The sequence below is a fragment of the Phlebotomus papatasi genome, chromosome 5 (genome assembly GCF_024763615.1).
Source record: "Phlebotomus papatasi isolate M1 chromosome 5, Ppap_2.1, whole genome shotgun sequence".
NCBI classification, from domain to species: domain Eukaryota; kingdom Metazoa; phylum Arthropoda; class Insecta; order Diptera; family Psychodidae; genus Phlebotomus; species Phlebotomus papatasi.
In genome coordinates this window covers 389,484-405,562 of record NC_077226.1, presented here as the reverse complement: position 1 = coordinate 405,562, position 16,079 = coordinate 389,484, and the positions used below count along the sequence as shown (strand labels likewise).

Genomic DNA, 16,079 nt, shown 5'->3' with positions numbered 1-16,079 from the left:
GACTTTGACGCTTGCCTGCAACTAAGGTAAAGTACCCTTTATTCGACCGGTTCCTCTATTCGACCGGTAGATTTATTTATTCAATTTAATTATATTTGCTATAATATTTTGTGTATGATCTAACATTAATAGGTCAATTATTCTTTAAATAATACGAACCAGTGACATATTCTTAGAAATTGATGAAATTCACCTTCAAATATTCAAAAATTGACCCACCGGTCGAATAGAGGAACCCGGTCGAGTAAGGGTACTTTACCTTATACCGAAATTTGGCACACTTACCCTACAGGGGTTAAAATAATTTGGATATTGGACAGGATAAAAAAAAATAAAAGAGAATAAAAGTGAGAATTAATAATTAAAATTAAATATAAACATCATTGGAGATACCCCAAGATCAATGTATCAAAATTTCAAGTTGTTTTTAGGGCTCCGGCACACCTTTTAGATCAGGAAAATTTCATGAAGTCGAAATTCGAAGCCCTTTCTTTCTCACATCCTTTGCATATGTCTATCTCATTCTCTTGCACTCTTCTTCTTCTTTTAAACATCACACCAAATTCAATTTCGATCAATCAAATTTGGTATGCGAAAGAATGAGATAGTCATATGCAAAACATGTGAGAAGGATAGGGATGCGAATTTCGTCTTCATGAAATTTTCCTGGTCAAAAAGGTGTGCCGGAGCTATTAGAGTTTGATTCTCAAAAAGTGTCTTGGATAAAAGTGCAAATGGGAACTACACACCCGGCAAATTCTGCAGAATTCTGCAGAAATTCGTCAGATTTGAAAATGTAACTGCCGAAAATTCTACAGAATTTTCCGTAGAATTTCTAAGGAAAATTTTATGAATTTTCAGCACTTTTCTCAAGATGTCATTCTGTCAAAATGAATTTGGAATATTTTCTCTGAAATTATTTATCTAATTAAAGCTGAGAAGGATTAAATAGCAGTATTAAACACCAGTATTAAATACCAGTATTAATGGCTTCAGCACAGCTTTTAAATCAAGAAAAATTTCTTCTAATTTGAAGATGTGAAAGAATTGAGAGAGATATAATCAAAATCTGGATTTTGATCTAAATGATGTGCATGGAAAATCAAAATGTCAATTTTGATTTCACTCAAATAATTTTTTATAGCTCTGACACACTTTTTTTTGGATCAGGAAAATTTCATCAAATATAAATTCTCATCTATTTTATTCTGAATTTAGATGTCTTTAAATTTTCCTGATTTAAAAATGTTATGCCAGAGTCATAAAGAATCAAAATTAAATTCTGTCTGAGTAGTTAATTTCGGCCCCTTCCGGGGGACACCTTTTCGGGTCAGTAAAATTTCATAAAATCAAAATTCAGATTCCTTTCTTTCTCAAACGATTTGCACATGTCCATCACATTCTTTCGCACTCCAAATTCAATTGAGCTAAATTGAAATTTGTGTGTGACGTTTAAAAGAAGAAGGAAGGCCCGAAAGAGTCATCAAGTCGAAATTTGAATCTCATTCTTTCCTGAAAAGATTTGCTAAATTGATTTAACGAATTACTCTTTCGGAATCAAAATTCGACTGAACTAAATTTTATTTTTTTGTGACGTTTAAAAAGAAGAAGAAGAGTATGAAAAAAATTCGAATTGGAAGGGATTCGAATTTCGATTTCATGAAATCTTTATTTCTTTTCTTCTCAAAAAAAACTTGGCATTTGTCTATTCCACTCAAGATTCTGCTTTTTGTTTTGAACGTCTGGGCAAATTCAATTTAGTTTCTATCCAATTTTGATTCCGCAAGAGTAATTTGTTAAATGAATTTAGCAAATCTTTTAAAGAAAGAAAGGAATTCAAATTACAACTTCATAAAATTTTTCTTTCTTTCCTAAAAACAGCAAATTCAATTTAGTTCAATCGAATTTTGATTCCGAAGACTTGGATAGAGTTATGTAATTTTTTTTTAGGTATAAAAGAGATTCAAATTTCGAATTGATGACTCTTTCGGACTCTCTTTCTTCTTTTAAAAGTCGCACACAAATTTCAATATAGTTCAATCGAATTTGGAGTGCAAAAGAATGAGATGGACATGTGCAAATCTTTTGAGAAAGGAACCTGAATTTTGATTTAATAAAATTTTCCTGACCCGAAAAGGTGTGGCCTGGACAGAATTTAATTTTGATTATTTATGGCTCCGGCACAACCTTTTAGATCAGGAAAAATTTCAAGAAACCTAAATTCGCATCTTTTTTATTCTAAATATAGATTTCTTGAAATTTTCCTGATCTAAAAGGTTATGCCAGAGCCATAAAGAATCAAAATTAAATTCTGTCTGAGTAGTTAATTTTGGTCACTTCCGGGGCATACATTTTAGATAAGAAAAACGTCCAGAAATCTAAATTCAGATTAAGAAATATTGAATTTAGATTTGATGGAATTTTCCTGATCAAAAGTGTGCCGAGGCTATAATAAATTCAAAATTAAATTAGATTAATGGCTCATACATAACCTTTTTGATCAGGAAAATTTCATGAAATCTAAATTCATATTCTTTTTATTCTGAATTTAGATTTCTGGAAATTTTCCTGATCCAAAAGGTTATGCCGGAGCCATAATGAATCAAAATTAAGTTCTGTCCGGGGCATACCTTTTCGGACCAGGAAAACTAATTTGAAGATGTAAAAGAAATTGGGAGAGATATAATCAAAATCTGAATTTAGATTTAATGAAATTATTCTGATATAAAATCAAAAATGTCAATGAAAATCAAAATGTCAATTTTGATTTCACTCAAATAATTTTTTTTATGGCTCTGGCACACCTTTTTTGGATCAGGAAAATTTCATGAAATCAAAATTCACATCTTTTTTAATCTTAATTTAGATATCACGAATTTTTTCCGATCTAAAAGACGTACCAGAGCCATTACTCTTTGTTTTTCTGCATTTCAATTTTTTTTTTCGTTTGGAATTTAAATAGGAATCCCAGGGTATCAATAATAAAAATAAATATAAAGTCAAAAAAATAAATAAATAAATAAATGTATAAATTTAAAACTAAATAAGAAGGAATCAAATTATAACATGTTAGCTTCGTGTGCGTTTTTGATAGGAGAAATTTGATGAAGGTAACCAAAAAATGAAATTATAATAAAAAGGTTTTCAGGATTTGGTTTTTTGCATGAGGATTGTTTTTCCTTTAAGGAATTCTTTCTAAAAACAATTTAAAAAAAAAAAAAACAAAGGAAGAATATTACCTGCACGGCTTGCACCACTGATTCTGCTGATCCAGTCCAAAACGAGCACGACATTTCTTCATGTTGTTGCCTAAATTGTTGATAAACACAAAAAACGGAGAGAGAAAAAAAAGAAGAAGAAGAGAGAAACAAAAATGAATATAGATTGAAAGAATATTATGTTAAAATTGACATTATTTTTGGTAGTTTGATTTAGATTTAGGTGGAATTCTAAATCTAAATTACACTTAATCTAAATTGGAATATAGTTGTAAAATCTTGTAAAATCTTGCTTATTCTTTCTGATTTCTTCATTTTAAAATTGAGAAAAACATTTTTTATCAAGTTTTCCATCAAAATGACAGATATGTTAAATAGAAATCTTGATATTTAATGATACAAATAGTCAAATCAGCATTTATCGTAAATTTCATGAGGTTATGTTCAGCGGAAATTGATTTTATTGCCCAGAGCTTTCGGCTCAGTCTCCAAGTTTTCAATTAGAAAATCATTATGTATTTTCCTTGAATACTTTCCAGAGATTTTGCAAATTCCGCAATGGAAATCAATTAGTAGGACCATTTCAAGTATTCTTTGTGAATTTCATCCAGAAATATTGAGAATTACGGTTTTTAGGGCCGATTTTCGATTTTTTGAAAAAACTGTAAGGGGTTAGCCTATCGATTTTTTTGGTCAGAAATTTTTTTGTCGAGATTTTGCAAATTCCGCAATGAAAATCAATTAGTAGGACCATTTCAAGTATTCTTTGTGAATTTCATCCAGAAATATTGAGAATTACGGTTTTTAGGGCCGATTTTCGATTTTTTGAAAAAACTGTAAGGGGTTAGTCCATTGATTTTTTTGGTCAAAATTTTTTTTGTCGAGATTTTGCAAATTCCGCAATGGAAATCAATTAGTAGGACAATTTCAAGTATTCTTTGTGAATTTCATCCAGAAATATTGAGAATTACGGTTTTTAGGGCCGATTTTCGATTTTTTGAAAAAACTGTAAGGGGTTAGCCTATCGATTTTTTTGGTCAAAAAATTTTTTGTCGAGATTTTGCAAATTCCGCAATGGAAATCAATTAGTAGGACCATTTCAAGTATTCTTTGTGAATTTCATCCAGAAATATTGAGAATTACGGTTTTTAGGGCCGATTTTCGATTTTTTGAAAAAACTGTAAGGGGTTAGCCTATCGATTTTTTTGGTCAAAAAATTTTTTGTCGAGATTTTGCAAATTCCGCAATGGAAATCAATTAGTAGGACCATTTCAAGTATTCTTTGTGAATTTCATCCAGAAATATTGAGAATTACGGTTTTTAGGGCCGATTTTCGATTTTTTGAAAAAACTGTAAGGGGTTAGCCTATCGATTTTTTTGGTCAAAAAATTTTTTGTCGAGATTTTGCAAATTCCGCAATGGAAATCAATTAGTAGGACAATTTCAAGTATTCTTTGTGAATTTCATCCAGAAATATTGAGAATTACGGTTTTTAGGGCCGATTTTCGATTTTTTGAAAAAACTGTAAGGGGTTAGCCTATCGATTTTTTTGGTCAAAGAATTTTTTGTCGAGATTTTGCAAATTCCGCAATGGAAATCAATTAGTAGGACCATTTCAAGTATTCTTTGTGAATTTCATCCAGAAATATTGAGAATTACGGTTTTTAGGGCCGATTTTCGATTTTTTGAAAAAACTGCAAGGGGTTAGCCTATCGATTTTTTTGGTCAAAAATTTTTTTGTCGAGATTTTGCAAATTCCGCAATGGAAATCAATTAGTAGGACCATTTCAAGTATTCTTTGTGAATTTCATCCAGAAATATTGAGAATTACGGTTTTTAGGGCCGATTTTCGATTTTTTGAAAAAACTGTAAGGGGTTAGCCTATCGATTTTTTTGGTCAAAAAATTTTTTGTCGAGATTTTGCAAATTCCGCAATGGAAATCAATTAGTAGGACCATTTCAAGTATTCTTTGTGAATTTCATCCAGAAATATTGAGAATTACGGTTTTTAGGGCCGATTTTCGATTTTTTGAAAAAACTGTAAGGGGTTAGCCTATCGATTTTTTTGGTCAAAAAATTTTTTGTCGAGATTTTGCAAATTCCGCAATGGAAATCAATTAGTAGGACCATTTCAAGTATTCTTTGTGAATTTCATCCAGAAATATTGAGAATTACGGTTTTTAGGGCCGATTTTCGATTTTTTGAAAAAACTGTAAGGGGTTAGCCTATCGATTTTTTTGGTCAAAAATTTTTTTGTCGAGATTTTGCAAATTCCGCAATGGAAATCAATTAGTAGGACCATTTCAAGTATTCTTTGTGAATTTCATCCAGAAATATTGAGAATTACGGTTTTTAGGGCCGATTTTCGATTTTTTGAAAAAACTGTAAGGGGTTAGCCTATCGATTTTTTTGGTCAAAAAATTTTTTGTCGAGATTTTGCAAATTCCGCAATGGAAATCAATTAGTAGGACCATTTCAAGTATTCTTTGTGAATTTCATCCAGAAATATTGAGAATTACGGTTTTTAGGGCCGATTTTCGATTTTTTGAAAAAACTGTAAGGGGTTAGCCTATCGATTTTTTTGGTCAAAAAATTTTTTGTCGAGATTTTGCAAATTCCGCAATGGAAATCAATTAGTAGGACCATTTCAAGTATTCTTTGTGAATTTCATCCAGAAATATTGAGAATTACGGTTTTTAGGGCCGATTTTCGATTTTTTGAAAAAACTGTAAGGGGTTAGCCTATCGATTTTTTTGGTCAAAAAATTTTTTGTCGAGATTTTGCAAATTCCGCAATGGAAATCAATTAGTAGGACAATTTCAAGTATTCTTTGTGAATTTCATCCAGAAATATTGAGAATTACGGTTTTTAGGGCCGATTTTCGATTTTTTGAAAAAACTGTAAGGGGTTAGCCTATCGATTTTTTTGGTCAAAGAATTTTTTGTCGAGATTTTGCAAATTCCGCAATGGAAATCAATTAGTAGGACCATTTCAAGTATTCTTTGTGAATTTCATCCAGAAATATTGAGAATTACGGTTTTTAGGGCCGATTTTCGATTTTTTGAAAAAACTGCAAGGGGTTAGCCTATCGATTTTTTTGGTCAAAAATTTTTTTGTCGAGATTTTGCAAATTCCGCAATGGAAATCAATTAGTAGGACCATTTCAAGTATTCTTTGTGAATTTCATCCAGAAATATTGAGAATTACGGTTTTTAGGGCCGATTTTCGATTTTTTGAAAAAACTGTAAGGGGTTAGCCTATCGATTTTTTTGGTCAAAAAATTTTTTGTCGAGATTTTGCAAATTCCGCAATGGAAATCAATTAGTAGGACCATTTCAAGTATTCTTTGTGAATTTCATCCAGAAATATTGAGAATTACGGTTTTTAGGGCCGATTTTCGATTTTTTGAAAAAACTGTAAGGGGTTAGCCTATCGATTTTTTTGGTCAAAGAATTTTTTGTCGAGATTTTGCAAATTCCGCAATGGAAATCAATTAGTAGGACCATTTCAAGTATTCTTTGTGAATTTCATCCAGAAATATTGAGAATTACGGTTTTTAGGGCCGATTTTCGATTTTTTGAAAAAACTGCAAGGGGTTAGCCTATCGATTTTTTTGGTCAAAAATTTTTTTGTCGAGATTTTGCAAATTCCGCAATGGAAATCAATTAGTAGGACCATTTCAAGTATTCTTTGTGAATTTCATCCAGAAATATTGAGAATTACGGTTTTTAGGGCCGATTTTCGATTTTTTGAAAAAACTGTAAGGGGTTAGCCTATCGATTTTTTTGGTCAAAAAATTTTTTGTCGAGATTTTGCAAATTCCGCAATGGAAATCAATTAGTAGGACCATTTCAAGTATTCTTTGTGAATTTCATCCAGAAATATTGAGAATTACGGTTTTTAGGGCCGATTTTCGATTTTTTGAAAAAACTGTAAGGGGTTAGCCTATCGATTTTTTTGGTCAAAAAAATTTTTGTCGAGATTTTGCAAATTCCGCAATGGAAATCAATTAGTAGGACCATTTCAAGTATTCTTTGTGAATTTCATCCAGAAATATTGAGAATTACGGTTTTTAGGGCCGATTTTCGATTTTTTGAAAAAACTGTAAGGGGTTAGCCTATCGATTTTTTTGGTCAAAAAATTTTTTGTCGAGATTTTGCAAATTCCGCAATGGAAATCAATTAGTAGGACAATTTCAAGTATTCTTTGTGAATTTCATCCAGAAATATTGAGAATTACGGTTTTTAGGGCCGATTTTCGATTTTTTGAAAAAACTGTAAGGGGTTAGCCTATCGATTTTTTTGGTCAAAGAATTTTTTGTCGAGATTTTGCAAATTCCGCAATGGAAATCAATTAGTAGGACCATTTCAAGTATTCTTTGTGAATTTCATCCAGAAATATTGAGAATTACGGTTTTTAGGGCCGATTTTCGATTTTTTGAAAAAACTGCAAGGGGTTAGCCTATCGATTTTTTTGGTCAAAAATTTTTTTGTCGAGATTTTGCAAATTCCGCAATGGAAATCAATTAGTAGGACCATTTCAAGTATTCTTTGTGAATTTCATCCAGAAATATTGAGAATTACGGTTTTTAGGGCCGATTTTCGATTTTTTGAAAAAACTGTAAGGGGTTAGCCTATCGATTTTTTTGGTCAAAAATTTTTTTGTCGAGATTTTGCAAATTCCGCAATGGAAATCAATTAGTAGGACCATTTCAAGTATTCTTTGTGAATTTCATCCAGAAATATTGAGAATTACGGTTTTTAGGGCCGATTTTCGATTTTTTGAAAAAACTGTAAGGGGTTAGCCTATCGATTTTTTTGGTCAAAGAATTTTTTGTCGAGATTTTGCAAATTCCGCAATGGAAATCAATTAGTAGGACCATTTCAAGTATTCTTTGTGAATTTCATCCAGAAATATTGAGAATTACGGTTTTTAGGGCCGATTTTCGATTTTTTGAAAAAACTGCAAGGGGTTAGCCTATCGATTTTTTTGGTCAAAACTTTTTTTGTCGAGATTTTGCAAATTCCGCAATGGAAATCAATTAGTAGGACCATTTCAAGTATTCTTTGTGAATTTCATCCAGAAATATTGAGAATTACGGTTTTTAGGGCCGATTTTCGATTTTTTGAAAAAACTGTAAGGGGTTAGCCTATCGATTTTTTTGGTCAAAAAATTTTTTGTCGAGATTTTGCAAATTCCGCAATGGAAATCAATTAGTAGGACCATTTCAAGTATTCTTTGTGAATTTCATCCAGAAATATTGAGAATTACGGTTTTTAGGGCCGATTTTCGATTTTTTGAAAAAACTGTAAGGGGTTAGCCTATCGATTTTTTTGGTCAAAAAATTTTTTGTCGAGATTTTGCAAATTCCGCAATGGAAATCAATTAGTAGGACCATTTCAAGTATTCTTTGTGAATTTCATCCAGAAATATTGAGAATTACGGTTTTTAGGGCCGATTTTCGATTTTTTGAAAAAACTGTAAGGGGTTAGCCTATCGATTTTTTTGGTCAAAAAAATTTTTGTCGAGATTTTGCAAATTCCGCAATGGAAATCAATTAGTAGGACCATTTCAAGTATTCTTTGTGAATTTCATCCAGAAATATTGAGAATTACGGTTTTTAGGGCCGATTTTCGATTTTTTGAAAAAACTGTAAGGGGTTAGCCTATCGATTTTTTTGGTCAAAAAATTTTTTGTCGAGATTTTGCAAATTCCGCAATGGAAATCAATTAGTAGGACCATTTCAAGTATTCTTTGTGAATTTCATCCAGAAATATTGAGAATTACGGTTTTTAGGGCCGATTTTCGATTTTTTGAAAAAACTGTAAGGGGTTAGCCTATCGATTTTTTTGGTCAAAAAATTTTTTGTCGAGATTTTGCAAATTCCGCAATGGAAATCAATTAGTAGGACCATTTCAAGTATTCTTTGTGAATTTCATCCAGAAATATTGAGAATTACGGTTTTTAGGGCCGATTTTCGATTTTTTGAAAAAACTGTAAGGGGTTAGCCTATCGATTTTTTTGGTCAAAAAATTTTTTGTCGAGATTTTGCAAATTCCGCAATGGAAATCAATTAGTAGGACCATTTCAAGTATTCTTTGTGAATTTCATCCAGAAATATTGAGAATTACGGTTTTTAGGGCCGATTTTCGATTTTTTGAAAAAACTGTAAGGGGTTAGCCTATCGATTTTTTTGGTCAAAAAAATTTTTGTCGAGATTTTGCAAATTCCGCAATGGAAATCAATTAGTAGGACCATTTCAAGTATTCTTTGTGAATTTCATCCAGAAATATTGAGAATTACGGTTTTTAGGGCCGATTTTCGATTTTTTGAAAAAACTGTAAGGGGTTAGCCTATCGATTTTTTTGGTCAAAAAAATTTTTGTCGAGATTTTGCAAATTCCGCAATGGAAATCAATTAGTAGGACCATTTCAAGTATTCTTTGTGAATTTCATCCAGAAATATTGAGAATTACGGTTTTTAGGGCCGATTTTCGATTTTTTGAAAAAACTGTAAGGGGTTAGCCTATCGATTTTTTTGGTCAAAAAAATTTTTGTCGAGATTTTGCAAATTCCGCAATGGAAATCAATTAGTAGGACCATTTCAAGTATTCTTTGTGAATTTCATCCAGAAATATTGAGAATTACGGTTTTTAGGGCCGATTTTCGATTTTTTGAAAAAACTGTAAGGGGTTAGTCCATTGATTTTTTTGGTCAAAAATTTTTTTGTCGATATTTTGCAAATTCCGCAATGGAAATCAATTAGTAGGACCATTTCAAGTATTCTTTGTGAATTTCATCCAGAAATATTGAGAATTACGGTTTTTAGGGCCGATTTTCGATTTTTTGAAAAAACTGTAAGGGGTTAGCCTATCGATTTTTTTGGTCAAAAAATTTTTTGTCGAGATTTTGCAAATTCCGCAATGGAAATCAATTAGTAGGACCATTTCAAGTATTCTTTGTGAATTTCATCCAGAAATATTGAGAATTACGGTTTTTAGGGCCGATTTTCGATTTTTTGAAAAAACTGTAAGGGGTTAGTCCATTGATTTTTTTGGTCAAAAATTTTTTTGTCGATATTTTGCAAATTCCGCAATGGAAATCAATTAGTAGGACCATTTCAAGTATTCTTTGTGAATTTCATCCAGAAATATTGAGAATTACGGTTTTTAGGGCCGATTTTCGATTTTTTGAAAAAACTGTAAGGGGTTAGCCTATCGATTTTTTTGGTCAAAAAAATTTTTGTCGAGATTTTGCAAATTCCGCAATGGAAATCAATTAGTAGGACCATTTCAAGTATTCTTTGTGAATTTCATCCAGAAATATTGAGAATTACGGTTTTTAGGGCCGATTTTCGAATTTTTGAAAAAACTGTAAGGGGTTAGCCTATCGATTTTTTTGGTCAAAAAAATTTTTGTCGAGATTTTGCAAATTCCGCAATGGAAATCAATTAGTAGGACCATTTCAAGTATTCTTTGTGAATTTCATCCAGAAATATTGAGAATTACGGTTTTTAGGGCCGATTTTCGATTTTTTGAAAAAACTGTAAGGGGTTAGCCTATCGATTTTTTTGGTCAAAAAAATTTTTGTCGAGATTTTGCAAATTCCGCAATGGAAATCAATTAGTAGGACCATTTCAAGTATTCTTTGTGAATTTCATCCAGAAATATTGAGAATTACGGTTTTTAGGGCCGATTTTCGATTTTTTGAAAAAACTGTAAGGGGTTAGCCTATCGATTTTTTTGGTCAAAAAATTTTTTGTCGAGATTTTGCAAATTCCGCAATGGAAATCAATTAGTAGGACCATTTCAAGTATTCTTTGTGAATTTCATCCAGAAATATTGAGAATTACGGTTTTTAGGGCCGATTTTCGATTTTTTGAAAAAACTGTAAGGGGTTAGTCCATTGATTTTTTTGGTCAAAAATTTTTTTGTCGATATTTTGCAAATTCCGCAATGGAAATCAATTAGTAGGACCATTTCAAGTATTCTTTGTGAATTTCATCCAGAAATATTGAGAATTACGGTTTTTAGGGCCGATTTTCGATTTTTTGAAAAAACTGTAAGGGGTTAGCCTATCGATTTTTTTGGTCAAAAAATTTTTTGTCGAGATTTTGCAAATTCCGCAATGGAAATCAATTAGTAGGACCATTTCAAGTATTCTTTGTGAATTTCATCCAGAAATATTGAGAATTACGGTTTTTAGGGCCGATTTTCGATTTTTTGAAAAAACTGTAAGGGGTTAGTCCATTGATTTTTTTGGTCAAAAATTTTTTTGTCGATATTTTGCAAATTCCGCAATGGAAATCAATTAGTAGGACCATTTCAAGTATTCTTTGTGAATTTCATCCAGAAATATTGAGAATTACGGTTTTTAGGGCCGATTTTCGATTTTTTGAAAAAACTGTAAGGGGTTAGCCTATCGATTTTTTTGGTCAAAAAATTTTTTGTCGAGATTTTGCAAATTCCGCAATGGAAATCAATTAGTAGGACCATTTCAAGTATTCTTTGTGAATTTCATCCAGAAATATTGAGAATTACGGTTTTTAGGGCCGATTTTCGATTTTTTGAAAAAACTGTAAGGGGTTAGTCCATTGATTTTTTTGGTCAAAAATTTTTTTGTCGATATTTTGCAAATTCCGCAATGGAAATCAATTAGTAGGACCATTTCAAGTATTCTTTGTGAATTTCATCCAGAAATATTGAGAATTACGGTTTTTAGGGCCGATTTTCGATTTTTTGAAAAAACTGTAAGGGGTTAGCCTATCGATTTTTTTGGTCAAAAAATTTTTGGGTCGAGATTTTGCAAATTCCGCAATGGAAATCAATTAGTAGGACCATTTCAAGTATTCTTTGTGAATTTCATCCAGAAATATTGAGAATTACGGTTTTTAGGGCCGATTTTCGATTTTTTGAAAAAACTGTAAGGGGTTAGCCTATCGATTTTTTTGGTCAAAAAATTTTTGGGTCGAGATTTTGCAAATTCCGCAATGGAAATCAATTAGTAGGACCATTTCAAGTATTCTTTGTGAATTTCATCCAGAAATATTGAGAATTACGGTTTTTAGGGCCGATTTTCGATTTTTTGAAAAAACTGTAAGGGGTTAGCCTATCGATTTTTTTGGTCAAAAAATTTTTTTGTCGATATTTTGCAAATTCCGCAATGGAAATCAATTAGTAGGACCATTTCAAGTATTCTTTGTGAATTTCATCCAGAAATATTGAGAATTACGGTTTTTAGGGCCGATTTTCGATTTTTTGAAAAAACTGTAAGGGGTTAGCCTATCGATTTTTTTGGTCAAAAAATTTTTGGGTCGAGATTTTGCAAATTCCGCAATGGAAATCAATTAGTAGGACCATTTCAAGTATTCTTTGTGAATTTCATCCAGAAATATTGAGAATTACGGTTTTTAGGGCCGATTTTCGATTTTTTGAAAAAACTGTAAGGGGTTAGCCTATCGATTTTTTTGGTCAAAAAATTTTTTGTCAAGATTTTGCAAATTCCGCAATGGAAATCAATTAGTAGGACCATTTCAAATGTTCTTTGTGAATTTCATCCAGAAATATTGAGAATTACGGTTTTTAGGGCCGATTTTCGATTTTTTGAAAAAACTGTAAGGGGTTAGCCTATCGATTTTTTTGGTCAAAAATTTTTTTGTCGAGATTTTGCAAATTCCGCAATGGAAATCAATTAGTAGGACCATTTCAAGTATTCTTTGTGAATTTCAATTTTCGAATCCATTCATTTGAGGTACAATAGGATGAAAGTGAAGTTAAATTGATTTACTGGCAAATATAAATCTTCTGTAATGTTCTAGAGACACTTACTACTTAATCCGAAAGACTGCTTAGTGGTGAATGATGGAAATTTAATTATTATTTCTAATATAATTACGCTAAGGTAATTGCTATTGCTATTATACTTCAACAGCAACTGATTTTGTTAAAGTCTGAAGGCCTGTATAAGTCGTCCCTCGGCTAATCATCAGGTCTGTCGAGGCTGTAAAAGTTGGCTATTTGCTAGTTGTTCATTTTATATTCTGAGAAGTCAATATAAACTTACGATAAATGCTGATTTACCTGGTTACCATAGTCTAAAACTACTGGCAAATAGTTCTACAGAGACAGAGTCAATGAGAAAGTCAGGAAATCGTCGGAAATGGTAGAGTACTTCTTGATACATTTTCCCTTCGTGATGTTCCATTTTTCCGACAATTTCCCGGACTTCTTATTGATTAAATTAATTTCGTTGGTTTTGCAAGTTTTCGCAAGATATTACAAGATTGCTACAAGACATTGTTATATTTTTTTTGTCAAATATCATATAGAATAGAAAAAAATGAATATATTTTGGGTGGAAAGGGAAAGTGGTGGGATTGAGGAAGTGGCAGATATCAGCAGAATGTCAATTATATAAATATAAATACATATATATATATTTTGGTAAATGTGTTCATTTTTTTTTTCAAAAAAATAAAATAAGCGTCAAATTGTCGTGGTAGTTTTTTTTAAAGATAAACAAAGAATTGGGCTCAACTGAACTTCAAATCATTTTTTTTTAATATTATTTTTTGTTTTTTGTTGTTTTTTTTTAAAAATTTGTTTTTTTTGTAAAGGAAAAAGTACCTCCGTCAGTGGCATCTTTGCGCTTCCTCTTCTTGCCGCGCGACGAATTGGTGCGCGAACTCCAGTCTGGGTACATTTGCATGTGCAACTGTCGCTCGCGTCGCGCTAGCTCGTAATATTTCGCCTGCTCATCCCGTCCGAGTGCGTGCCACTGTGTTGGAGCGCCCCCAAATTAAATTGGCGGGGATTTGTGTAAGTAGAAAGCGAAATTCAAAAATATTCGGTATTATACCAAAAAGAAAAAAAATAATAAAAAAAAAACAAAAAAGAAAAACAAACAAAAACAAAACAAATTTTTTTATGACAGAGCGTCCCCAGATGAAAAGAATTGTTTTTTTTTTAATTTTCAAAATAATGAAAAAAGAAAATTCAAATTAAAATAAAAAAATAGAATTAGAAAACTAAAAATTAAAAGAAAAAAACTAAAAAAATATATATATCAAAGTTTCTTTTGCTGTGATCTAAATCTAATCAATCAATATCTCTCTCAAAAATATTTTCAATACTTTATTGAAATTATTTATTTATTTTTTTATTTTCAAACAAATATAGCACGAAGTTTCCGACTCCAAACTCAAGAAGAAGCAACTGAGAAAAAACAATTTAATTGCTTTCATCTTGTATTTCTTTTTTCAAACAATGAATTGAGCAAACACCACCATTGTTGCCATTTTATTTATTTATTTATTTATTTAAATACATATTTATTTAAATATATATTTAAATAAATAAACAAAATAAACTTCGTATTGGTCTGCGCACGCCACAGATTTTATTTTTCATTTTCTTACTGGGTTTCCTTGGTATTTTCTTTCTTTTTTTTTCTTCTTTCAATTAAAAAATAAATGTTATTGTGCTATATACGAGATGGGGAGCCAAATATTAGACAACACATTTAGATAGAGTCATAAGGAAGTCATATGGTGGTCATCAGTGAGTCATACGATAGTTGTTGGACATAACTACTTAGTTTTAAGTATTTATTCAAGGCTTAATTAAGTACAAAATAAATCCTTAATGTCATAATGCGATTTTTGACAGATTTAGACTGTCTTTTCTTTCTTTTTTTCGCTAAAAAAACCCGCGCGGACTTCCCTGGATTTTCCCGGTCAAAATCCAGGCAATTGGATAAATCCAATGACAATTCCAACGGCAAAAAGACGTCAAGACCAATTTTTTAAGGGGATTCAAAGTGAAAATGATCGTTAGAGCCCTATAGCAAATGGCCGTGGAAATTCCATTGGAAATTTAGCATTAAATTCCGCTGATTCTATGACATTGTTCCTAGGAGAATCCATGGAAATCCGCCATCACTTTCCAGTGGAAGTCCATGGAAGATTTGCATGGAAAATCTAATGTGAAACATCCGCGGATTTCGCTTGAATATTCCATGGAAAATTCAGAAGTTTTCCTATAGACTTCTCATGGATTTTTTACTACAAAACGCCTCTTCTTTTGTAAGAAAATTCCTGCTTATTTCCCAGGGAAAATTCAAGGAATTCCACGGAAAATTCGAGAATCTTTCTTATGAATTTTCCATGGATTTTTACTACAAAACGCCCCCTTTATTCTAAGAAAATTCTTGCTTATTTCCTGGTAAACATCTAAGAAATAATTTCATGGAAAACTCCACTATCTTTCCATATATTTTTTCTAAGAAAATTCCACGAGCTTTCCAATGGATTTTCCATGGATTTAACTACAACACGCCCCCTTTTTTTTTAGGAAAATTCCTGCGTATTTCTTGGCGAAAATCCAAGGAATATTTCCATGGAAAATACCACGAGTTTTCTATGGATTTTTCATGAACTTTCCATGGATTTTACTACAACATGCCCGCTTTTTTGTAAGAATATTCCTGCTTATTTCCTGGGGAGAATTCAAAGAATAATTCCACGGAAAATTTTAGAAGTTTTCCTATGGATTTTACTACAAAACGCTTTCATTTTTCTAGGAAAATTCCTGCTCTTTTTTTGATGAAAAGTCAAGGAAAAATTCCATGGAAAATTTCATTATTTTTCCATACAGTTTTCCTAAGAAAATTCCACGAGCTTTCTTATGGATTTATTTTATTTTTATTTTACTTATTTATAAGTTCATGTCCCTGTACAATTTTAAGTAAAAAATTTTCCATGGATTTTAAACTACAACACGCCCATTTTTTTTGTAGGAAAACTCCTGCTTATTTCTTGGGGAAAATCCAAGGAATAATTCCATGAAAAATTCCAGAAGCTTTC

At 31.3% G+C, this 16,079-nt stretch overlaps 1 protein-coding gene across 3 annotated transcripts in view; it reads right to left on the bottom strand.

Annotated features, from left to right (window-relative positions):
- Positions 1-16,079, bottom strand: part of LOC129808704 (protein pangolin, isoforms A/H/I/S) — a 134,757-nt gene that overhangs the window by 3,962 nt on the left and 114,716 nt on the right. The window contains exons 9-10 of one of the 3 annotated variants that reach the window (XM_055858487.1): positions 13,843-13,993; positions 3,236-3,309 (exon numbers count right to left, since the gene is read on the bottom strand). In XM_055858487.1, coding sequence (XP_055714462.1) covers positions 3,236-3,309; positions 13,843-13,993 — 225 coding nt within the window. Of the gene's footprint in view, positions 1-3,235; positions 3,310-12,859; positions 13,257-13,842; positions 13,994-16,079 lie in introns of those variants that run through there. The other 2 variants (XM_055858486.1, XM_055858488.1) reach the window with 2 other exon arrangements.